This window comes from Denticeps clupeoides, chromosome 20 (genome assembly GCF_900700375.1).
Source record: "Denticeps clupeoides chromosome 20, fDenClu1.1, whole genome shotgun sequence".
In the NCBI taxonomy this organism is placed as follows: domain Eukaryota; kingdom Metazoa; phylum Chordata; class Actinopteri; order Clupeiformes; family Denticipitidae; genus Denticeps; species Denticeps clupeoides.
This window is the reverse complement of record NC_041726.1, coordinates 9,375,450-9,386,269: the sequence shown is the minus strand read 5'-3', so window position 1 is coordinate 9,386,269 and position 10,820 is coordinate 9,375,450. Positions and strand designations below refer to the sequence as shown.

The 10,820-nt window shown below is 48.2% G+C and overlaps 1 protein-coding gene and 1 non-coding gene across 3 annotated transcripts; both read right to left on the bottom strand.

Moving 5' to 3' along the window:
- Positions 1–2,002: 2,002 nt before the first annotated feature.
- Positions 2,003–10,820, bottom strand: LOC114770296 (serine/threonine-protein kinase Sgk1). 2 transcript variants are annotated; one of them, XM_028964084.1, is made up of 12 exons: positions 10,665–10,820; positions 6,309–6,384; positions 5,326–5,401; positions 5,198–5,235; positions 4,970–5,111; positions 4,752–4,883; positions 4,557–4,669; positions 4,333–4,456; positions 4,154–4,249; positions 3,917–4,072; positions 3,373–3,462; positions 2,003–3,289 (listed from the first exon to the last, which is right to left on the bottom strand). In XM_028964084.1, the coding sequence occupies exons 1-12, from the start codon at positions 10,690–10,692 to the stop codon at positions 3,122–3,124; spliced, it is 1,239 nt and encodes a 412-aa protein (XP_028819917.1). In that variant the 5' UTR covers positions 10,693–10,820; the 3' UTR covers positions 2,003–3,121. The 2 variants fall into 2 exon arrangements, with proteins under 2 accessions (XP_028819917.1, XP_028819915.1); XM_028964082.1 differs by lacking the exon at positions 10,665–10,820 and adding an exon at positions 6,514–6,638.
- trnas-aga (transfer RNA serine (anticodon AGA)) lies at positions 3,746–3,827 on the bottom strand. The gene has a single exon. It is a non-coding gene; the product is annotated as a tRNA-Ser (tRNA).

The following is a 10,820-nucleotide window of genomic DNA, read 5'->3' as shown; positions in this document are numbered from 1 at the left end:
TGATACTGCGAGGATGACGGTACGCAGAACGGGTTATGTTTCTGATATGAGATAGAAAAGAAAGCGTTCTGTCGAGGACGGCACCCAGACTCTTAACCTGCTGAGAGGGGGAGACGGAACGGTTTTCAATGTCAATTGACACCCTGTCAGTTTTAGATCATGTTGAATTTAGTACCAATAATTAGGATTTCAGTTTTATCACTGTTTAATTAAAGGAAATATGAGTTACAAAATGCAGCTGACTACAGATAAGATAGTAGAGAATCCAGGGGTTGGATGATGTTCTTATACAAGAGAATAGTGACTTTGTAGTACCTTCATTAGAGCAGATTAAACCGGAGTAGTAGCTGTGCTTGGCATAAATTATACAGTCCTTGTAATGGATAAGTTAAATTGCATACCATAGGACAGAACACTCAAAACATCATTTATAAACGATTTATAAACGAGTTTAGTTTTTATAAAGGCCTTTGTGGAAGGAACACAACCACACCATTCAATTCAGGAAGTCACAGGCTCTTGAATCATTTGGTGATTCGAGGAATGAATCTTTTGAACAAACATTTTTAGCGAACTGATTCTTAAAGATTCAGTACATCTAAAAGAACCGCCGTGCCCAACACTATTTGGCAGGAAGTCCTGTCGGTCGATAAGGCGCATGCGCGTGTGCTCACCTGAACCCACGCGATTTGAGCGGCACGGTGGCGCTCTCCGTTCTTACAAATGAATATTTATGCTGAGTTGTGTAAAATACTTCGGTAAAAAAAGTAGCGAATCAACTAAATACATTTACAGTCGTGCATGGTAAAGAGTTCTGTGACGTAGAATACGCAGTATTTTGCACTATGGTTTTTAAAATATACAGTATTTTGCACCAAAACAAACCAGTGCAAACAAAATCCTTGTTCATCTAAGCTGCCAGCAATTTTGTTAATGTAGCAAAACACCCCATAACAAACATTGATCAATTTACCAAATCGTTTATTGAGAATTTCCTTATTTGCATGAAACAACGTTATGATGTGAGTAAAGACTCTGAGCTGCAATGCAGTATTGTTCTCCATCAGTAGACTTTTGCTTGTAGAAGATCACTCATTATTTTACCGACACCCAGTTCTTCAAGAACATCTCTAGATATCACCTACAGCATCACAACTTTACTGGGCAGTGGTGGCCTAGCGGTTAAGGAAGCGGCCCCATAATCAGAAGGTTGCCAGTTCAAATTTCGAAATGGCTAGGTGCCTCTGAGCAAAGCACCGTCCCCTCCCTGGACTGCCCACTGCTCACCAAGGGTGATTAAAAAGCAGAGGGCACATTTTGTTGTGTCACCGTGTGCTGTGCTGCAGTGTATCACAATCACTTCACTTTATCTGCAATTATGGTATATATCAATGTAATATTTAAATTTTCTGTAGATAAGAATTAGGTTATATTGTGTATTGTATTGTTTATTTATACACTTTATGTGTATATGTGTGTTTGTGTATGTATAAAATGCATATACCATACATATACAAATAATTATAATAGTATATATTTGTCAACATTTACTTTACCTGACCTTCCTATTATGTATTCATATTGTAGATTGTACATTACAATATTCTATATTGTGTTTATCATGTCTTTATATAATGTTGTTCTTTTATACTATTGTGCTTGAGAGACACCATCGATCCGGAATCAAATTGCCTGTATGTGTTCACTCACATACTTGGCCAATAAATGAGTTTTACACTTTTAGACTGTCCCTTCTTGAACTATTACAAGTTACTGTACGAAGATGAAAAATTATTACCCGAAAAATTATTATGGCCCGGTAAATAAAATAAATTTTTGAAATACATATGGAAAACAGCAGTGCCATATCATTACTGATTTATTTATGCATTCCAAATACCTATATAATAAAATATGTTTAATCTAATTTTCTAGTCTTAATGTTATGTTCTAATATAATTAAATTATAAATAATGACTTGTATAATAACAACAACAACATGATCGTTCCAATAAAATTTATTTCACTTCAAAATGTCATGTTCCATATCAGCTAGATTACAGTGTATGACATGTAAATAAATATACATGAAAATATATATAAAACAAATTAAGAATCACTTCCAAATATGGAAGAAAAAAAAAAAAAAAAAAAAAAAGCAGCAAACCAGAACTGTATTGCCATACGTGTTATTTTCGTGGAACATCAGGGAATGTTGGTCCAAATCCACAGAACAAAAAGTACATGCTCTCTTGATATACAAGTCTTGGGCTAATGGCGATATAACTTGCGCAATGTGGACTGAACACTGAAACAGTGCACATCAGTATCGCTTCTTCTCCAGATTTTAACGACGAGCCTGGACCATGCATGTTACAAGACGAGAGCCGCATGCACCTGCAGTGCAGGGATTCAATTTCGTGGCGGCCGGACGGACGAAAAGACGTTCACGTGTTTCACAAGGTGCCACTGGGTCCTGTGCAGTCTCGACGGATTATGTTTGGCCTGAAACTGCATTTTCTTTGGAAGTAAATATGCTTCTGGTTCATAATAAAATAGTCTTGCTTTCTTCAAAAAGCAGTATTGTGTTTCGGTCGAGAGACGTCTGAAAGTGCTGGGAAATATATAGGATTGTTAAAGAGACATATTTATTTTCTTAAGCACTAACGCTAGAATTAAAAGCAACTTCTCCTACATGCAGGATATATGCTGCGAGTCTCGGTAAAACAGGCTTCGGTGAAGATATTGGAGGAGAGGAGCCTGTTGGAACCTGGAAGAAGGGAGAACGTGTATTGCACTTGATGAAGCTGGAATGGCGTTTCCCCCCCCCCCACGATAAAAGAGCGGAAAACGCGTGTGCGGACCGAGCGTACAGTACTTCTCTCACCGCCGCCTTGTTTCCTCACTGTGCAAATGACGCTGGATGCCGCATGAATCGGTCATCGGAGACTAAAAATTGAAGGAAAGAGAGACGGACGAAACGACGGTGGAGACGTGGTTAAAGTGTCAGGCACTGCAGTCTCCGTGGTACCAGGCTTGGCACGCGTCTTCTGAGGAGCGGACCGGCTCTCGGCGGGCGGACCTTCCCTCGTCCTGGAGGGTGGCGGGACGCCGGCGGTCCTCACATGAAGGCGCGGTCCGCCGGCGGGCCGTAGGAGAAGCCGGGGAAGGCGCCGGCCGCCTCGCGGACGCTGCTGGTCACCGTCAGGTTGTCGGTGCTGCACAGGGAGGAGGTCACCGGGAGGTGGGTGAACTCCGGGTCGAAGTGCCGCAGGTCGGTGGGCCCCGTCTGCCGAAATAGAACCGGGGTCAGAGGTCGTGCACACTCCCCGGGTGATTCCGGAAGCTGGAGGGTGGGAAAGAGCTGCTCACCACTGAGGGGACGAAGGGAGGCGTAACCTTCTTGGCCATGAGGTCGTCCCAGTTGATGGGGGAGAAGAAGGCGTGGTACTTGAGCTCCAGCTGGTGGAAACAGTGCATCACGGTTAGAAAGTGTAGTGATTGTCACATGTGATACACAGCAGCACAGCACACAGTGCACACAGTGAAATTTGTCCTCTGCATTTAACCCCTCACCCTTGGTGAGCAGTGGGCAGCCATGACAGGCGCCCGGGGAGCAGTGTGTGGGGACGGTGCTTTGCTCAGTGGCACCTCAGTGGCACCTTGGCGGATCGGGATTCGAACCGGCAACCTTCTGATTACGGGGCCGCTTCCTTTACCGCTAGGCCACCACTGCCCCAAAGAACGTAGTCGGCAGGATTCGAACCTGCGCGGGGAAACCCCAATGGATTTCTAGTCCATCGCCTTAACCACTCGGCCACGACTACAGCACGTAACGGCACAGCACGTTGACACGTAACGGCCTGCGAACGCCGGCGTTCTCTGATTAGCTGTGTGTCCCCCCCCCTGTACTTACAAAATCGTCCTTCACGCCGAGCCTCTGGGTGCGGTCCTTGTGCAGAAGACCCTCCAGGAGCTCGCGCCCGGCGTTGGACACGTTGGGCTTCAGCACCAGGGACTTGTGGAGGATGTTGTTGTACATCTCTGCCGTGTTGCGGCTGTAGAACGGAGGCTTCGGGGAGGAGAAGAGAGTGAAGTCGTCAAGCTCGCCGCCTCGCCAGGATCCCATCGGATTCAGCCATGCTTCACTTACCAGTCCGTAAAGCATCTCGTAAAGGACGGACCCCAGGCACCACCAGTCCACCGTGCGATCGTATGCCTGCTTCTGGAGAACCTCTGGTGCCAGGTACTACAAGGGACGAGGTGGAGCAGTCAGAAGAAGCTCTCGAGCACGTGGAGGACTTGTAGTGGGTTTGTGGCAAGTCTGCTCACCTCTGGTGTTCCACAGAAGGTGGTGGTGGTGCCGTTGGGCTCCAGGCCTTCCTTGCAGAGGCCGAAGTCGGTCAGAACGATGTGGCCCTGAGAGTCCAGGAGGATGTTCTCTGGTTTCAGGTCTCTGCGATGGGATGAAGAGCAAAGTTCAAATGAAAAACTGCAGGGTCATTTTTTCCCCTAGTTGTTCACCGCATGTCCACTCGGGGGCGCTGCTCTCCTACCTGTAGACGATGTGCAGGGAATGGAGGTAGCCAAGGGCACTTGCGATCTCAGCAGCATAGAACCGAGCTCGCGGCTCCAGGAACACCCGCTCACGCTGGAGGTGGTAGAACAACTGGAGAGCAACGGCAACAAAACGTGTCAACAAAAGGAAGTCCAGACCAGGAAGGACACGCTGGTCCATGAAGACAACTCACCTCCCCTCCGTTGACGTAGTCCAGCACGAAGTAGAGCTTGTCCGTGGTCTGGAAGGAGTAGTGCAGCCCCACCAGGAACGGGTGCTTGATGTTCTTCATCAGGACACTGCGCTCGGCCATGATGTGCTTTTGCTGGGGAGGAGAAGTTATCGTCTGGTTATCGTTCCGAAAGCTCCGCAGACAGTCCGGGGCCGTCTGTAAGTCGGGCGCAACCTCACCTCCTTCTTCTTCAGGATGATCTTCTTCTGAAGGACCTTGACGGCGTAGTACTCGGTGCTTTCCTTGTGCCGGGCCAGCAGGACCTTCCCAAAGCTGCCTTTGCCAATGATTTTCAGGTAGTCAAAGTCCGATGGTTTGATTCTGTGGGACACAATGAAGTCCATGAGCTTCGTTTCGCCCCCCTCCTGATCTTTAGTAAATGTGCAACAGGTGAAAAATGTACGTACTGGGTCTCCTCCGCCAGCGAACTCCGCGGCTGGAACAGCTGAAAAACACGAGGGAGAATGTCAGAAAGCGTGCCTACAGAAACACCAGGACGTTCCTCGACCGCGAGGTTCTCTGGTGAGGTTCTCACCGAGGCCGGCCCGAGCCCGTCCGCCGTGGCCTCGTTCTGGTTCTCGTCGATCTTCAGGAATGACTCCACCGCCGAGCTGGAGAGGGAAGCAACAAAGCGGTTCAAGAGGCCGAGTCCGGACAGGAGAGCTGCAGTTCCCCGCGTCGGCCTGCAGGCGGCGGCGTCGCCGCGAACGGGACCCTGCGCTTGTTTTTCCCACGATCGTGGTGGTCGGAGGACACGACACTTGCCCGACAACAGTAATGCACATACAGCAGTGGAATTTCTATGCTAAATTATGACTTTTTTAAAAAATAGAGTATAGATCAATGCTTAAAAAAAATCCCTGCATGTATTGATGTTCTCACAAGTCAAATCGGCATTTCTGTACCTTTCATCGGGGGAATTTGTATTGAAACGGGTCTAAATTGTAATAATAATTTATAAGAAGAAGAAGGTCAGAGGTGAACGTTTCGGTCTGGCTCCGCGCTGTCTGGTTACGTAACCGCGTTCTACTGTGACTTTTACAAAACTAGCCCAGAATAAAATGTATTTAAACGCCCCGACCCTCCTCGTCCGGTGGCGACAGACCCGGACCCCGGCGGAGCCTCGGCGCGGCGCGACTTAATCGAATTAAGCGAGACATCCTCGTCTAGGGTACATCGGGGCTTTGCGTAAAGGCGCTTAGCCACCTGATGCGTTCTTTCCTCGTACCCGGGCTCGCCGGGACGCGATTAGGCCACTGACGGAACCGAGCGGCCAGCCGCGCAGCCCTGATGGGATTAACCTCGGGCCGCAGGTAAAAAATACGCGCGGCGGGTCATGGGACCTCTGGGCCAATTTTCCATTCATTCACCAGACCAGGCCTGCCGGTCACTGTGTGGAACCCCGGAGCCCCTTTCCCGACGACAATATTAACCATCATCATAATCATCATCATCATCATCATCACAATCACGTGGAAGAGTAAAAAGAAATGATAGTAATAAAGAGTAAATACGCACTGCTGACAGATATGCGGGTTGGAGATCAGCCTCTGAATGAAGTCGTTCAGGCCCATCTTGCGCTCCTTGATGAAAGCTGCGGCGGAAATAAGAAATAAGAAGAGATGAGACACGTCACGGGACGATGCGGCAGGAACGCGCGACATTCGTTCAAACTCCCACCGACGCGCAGCCGAGTTCGCGCGTAATAACGACGGCGACCCACCGGTGAGAACGGACACGATTCCGCGCATTTTGCAGTAGGTCAGGTCGCAGCGGCTCTCGGTGACGGCCATGTCCGCAGCTGGGAATGTAAAGTCCGCCGCGCCGTGGAGCCTCGCCGCGGGTCTGCAGCGCGCCGCCCGCGCCCGCCGGACGTTTTATACGGAGCACGTGGTTCGGGGGGCGCGTAACCGGGGCGACGGGCGGTGACGTCACGGGATTCCGCAGCCGCGCGCGCGGCCTATAGGAGGCAACTGGAACGTCAGTCGTCGGCTGTGGCAAGCCGGGGCGTCCTTTAACCGGCACCTCTCTATGCACGAACGCGTAAATCCTACAGTTTCAGCGAATCCCGCATTTCCCATGTACAATCCCATATTTCACAATGCACGAATTGTTCTTTTCATTTGATGTGATTTGATTTATCGGGGCACCGTCCCCACACGCTGCTCCCCGGGCGCACCAAGGGTGATGGTTAAAAGCAGAGGACACGTTTTGTCGAGTCACCGTGTGCTGTGCTGCCGTGTTTTTCACAGTGACAGTCGCTTCACTTCTCACTTGCTTGACACTGTTATTGCAATTCTACATATCCGTTATTATAGACGTGACGGTATTTAAACATATTTAAACAATGTGCATTTAACTTTATATCCTTATCAGAGTTGGGCACGGCTGAATACACGTTATTGCCACAGACGTGACAAATGAGCGTGACAGTAGAATCACAGTCAAAATATGCAACAAGGGAATAACTGCCGACAGCGTCTCCACAAGTATTGGGTTTATATAATTTTTTTTGTATTCTGTTATTCAAGAATAATTCTCTCTCTCTCCTCCAAACTCTGCATTCTAAATGCTGCCTGGTAAAATGCAGCGTTCTCTGAATACATACACTTCATTTTTTGCATGCGGAGCACGTTTCACAAACATGCATTCCATTGCATCTCCCATTCCGGAAAACAACATTCTTCTTCAACTACTTGGCCAAATATAATTTAATTTAAGGTTGTACATTGAATTAGTTAAAGATTTAATCCAATGAAATAATATTCTGAACGCTACAAAATGGTAAAACACAAATGCTCCCAAATAGGCACCGAGAAATTAAAAGACAACCGGTCTTGCCACAACCCCCCCTCCCTCCACCACGCCTTTCCCGCTCCCAGGCTATTCTCTCAATGGAAAGATACTGGGCATCTGGCCCTAATCCCTGCAGTGGCTCCCAGATTAACCCCAGCTCTGCCGCAAGCGCCTAGCCCGGGTCATTATATCACCGGGCGATAAAAGTCACTTTGTGCAGCTCTGTGGGATTTGTTCCAGTGATGAGTATAAAAAGGTAATTGTGGGCTGATTTGTTGCAATTTAAAGTGTACTAACTGCAAAAGCAACAACTACCAACCATCTGAGGTCGTCAGTGTGACCCCTGGTTAACATTCCGACCCATGAAGGGGCGAAGGAGAAAATAAAAGAATCCCAGGAATGACGGTGACCACCTCTGCTTTTTGGACGTCCCCTGGAGCCCCATGGCTGCAGGACAAGGGCAGCCTAATTATATAAGGCGGTTCTTGCGAGTGACATCACGGCCCTTCGGGCCCAGTTGCCGCGCATGAGGCGCAGATGTGGTCCACTAACCCTCTACATTATGTAAGTGTGTCATAACGCTGCGCTGGATCCTGCGCCTGTCTCAGTTATCAGTCCTCATCAGGCCATCCTTCTTCCCTCATGGGTTTATACATCTGACTACACAATGCAGCCATTGAAGATTTATCTGTAGCAGCAGAACTCATTATCTGCCCACGTTAGCCTGGGGTTTACAGTAAAAAAGATGGGCGGAAGGGTCGGGACAGGTGAAAACGAACGCATTAAAGAGTGCAATATAAACCCCTGGTGCTTAAGAAAATAATATTTAAAAATGTAAAAATGTAGTGTGTAGTCCATGAGCTGGGTTGGGTATAATTGGGATTTAGAGGGAGTGGCTTGGCAGGCGAGGACCAAATGAAACAAAGTCCCTGAATGTTGATGTAATCCTGCTTAAGGAGTCCAAAGCCAGCCTTCAAGAAAAAAAAAATCTAAACACGCACACACACACCCGTGTGTGTGTGTTCATGTAACAGCTGCACTTTAAAAAGGAATGCATCCGTCATCTGACCGTGGGGCGTTTCCTGAGCTGAACGCCTTTCACTTTCACATTTGCATGCGGCTCATGCAGCCGTGGCGTGGACGGAAACGGCGACGCACGAGCACTGGGTGTGATATTTGCCAACAGCGGGGTGACGGATGAACAAATGTCAGTCGTTCGCCCAGACGACCGCTTATCAGCGCGCGTAGGTGACAGAGAACAAAACAACGATTCACGGTGCATTATGGGAACCGCTGGAACACTGAAGGCCTTTTCGGACATGCAAAGAAACCTTGAACGCATCTGTTTCCATGATGCTAGCATAAAATGTCCAGATCATTATGGACCGGGCACTAAATAGACATCACCCTGGAGTCCAATTCTGTCCCATTGCATCCAGATCACAGATTCCTTCCTACGAACTCCAAAAATCTATCAATCAGGTATACCATTCATCAGTTAATTTGAATTCTTCACTCATCAGAAAACTCAATCACGCGACTGGGGAAAAGCAGAAAGGATCCAAGACAATGAAGACGCCGGAGGAAATGGTCTGTAGATAATATTCCGATATTACATATGCAGGTAATGTAGACGACGGCCACGCTGCCGGCATCTGGACTGTCTCTCATTCGGCGGACAACCAGCCTGAGCGCCAGTGCCGTGCCAGGAGGGTTTCCGCGGCTATTTTTAGCGCCTGGAGAGCGGAGTTGATGGTCGGCGCAGGAAACGCTTCCGACGGTGACAAGCTTCCGCTTCGCAGGCACGCCGGGCAATCTGCTACCATGATCGTGGCGCCAACACTGTTCTCACCAGCCTCTTGTTACTATCGGCCGTTGCCTTGGAGATAGGCTATCTTCGTCGCCGCTGATAGAAGCTGCTCGGCGACAGCTTTGCACGAGTGGAAGCGCGTCGCTGGCTCAGATATGAGTCATGGCGGCCCAACCTGAACTGGCCTTGTTGGTGGCGCAGAGGAGGGGGTTTTCTACCAGGACTCCCCCAGAGTGGGCGTAGGCCCTCGGGAGCCAGAGTGACTCACAAACCCATGACCAGAAAACACTGGCCACATGCTTTTCTCCGCTTTGTCCATCGTGCCTGGAGAGGTTTGAAGGTGGCTTGTCACATGTGAAGGTGGCTTGCCACACTCACCCATGACACTGTGCCATGGTGACAGATGGTCTACAGAAATGAACAAGAAATGGATACGCGATCTACATTTAATCTACATTTACATTTACAGCATTTATCAGACGCCCTTATCCAAATCGACTTACAATCAGTAGTAACAGGGACAGTCCCCCCTCCTGGAGACACTTAAGGTTAAGTGTCTTGCTCAGGGTCACAATGGTAGTAAGTGGGGTTTGAACTTGGGTCTTGATATGGGAACTGGATCCATAAATATGAATAGAACCTGATTTTCTCTATTATCCCATTATGATGTGTAATCATGTAATAGATCCTGATGTTCTATGCTCTTGCATAATGACTGGAAGTAATTCTGAACATACGGTTCACACGGTCAGCTCTGGTCATTTGCTTAAATGTTAAAGATGTTAAAAGTAGTTTTCTTGTCATAAACTTGCAGGTATCTTCTATTAGAACTCGTTAGAACCGGTGTTACGTAAAAACGTGCTGATGTAACCTGGATTCTCCACGCTTGTCTGGACCGGGCGGTACGTCTGTTGCTCGGGGCGATAACAGCCATGGCTGCTGCCCAGTGGAGTGTAAGACGAGAGAGATGAGAGAGACGAGAGCCCTTTGATAAAACACGCAAGAAAGTGCATTATGGGTGTGCGGTGAAGGAAAGACACGGCGCAGGACGCTCACACTAATATGGCGAGAAGATGATGAAAGCCCGAGTCACTGATCAAACAACGATCAAAGACCCGCGAGAGACAGGAGCGCACAGGAAATGGAAAAGCACAAAGTTAATTATGGGAACACAAGGGGAACATTATTAGATTTTCAGCGCATGAAAGGACAAAAAATAAATAAACAAACGATTCCACGAACCAGAACGTGTTCAGGAAAGTTCCTACCTATGAAGGATTTCTTGCCGTTCTTCATGTCCTTGTGTTTTCCAGGTTCTCCTGTTCTTCGGTGAACTCGTCCTTCATCGCTAGTTCCACCTCCTGCTCGATCCCTGCTTCCCTTCTGTCTGTCTTGCTCTGAAACGATAGCTGGAGTGATAACTC

What these genes read in the sequence shown, in the direction of transcription:
- LOC114770296 (XM_028964082.1), bottom strand. Translation starts at nt 6,583, where the DNA reads ATGGCCGTCACCGAGAGCCGCTGCGACCTGACCTACTGCAAAATGCGC. An exon ending in AATCGTGTCCGTTCTCACCG is followed by an intron (nt 6,385 to 6,513) that starts GTGGGTCGCCGT and finishes TTTCCGCCGCAG; the next exon opens with CTTTCATCAAGGAGCGCAAG. An exon ending in ACGAGATGCTTTACGGACTG is followed by an intron (nt 4,073 to 4,153) that starts GTAAGTGAAGCA and finishes TCCTCCCCGAAG; the next exon opens with CCTCCGTTCTACAGCCGCAA.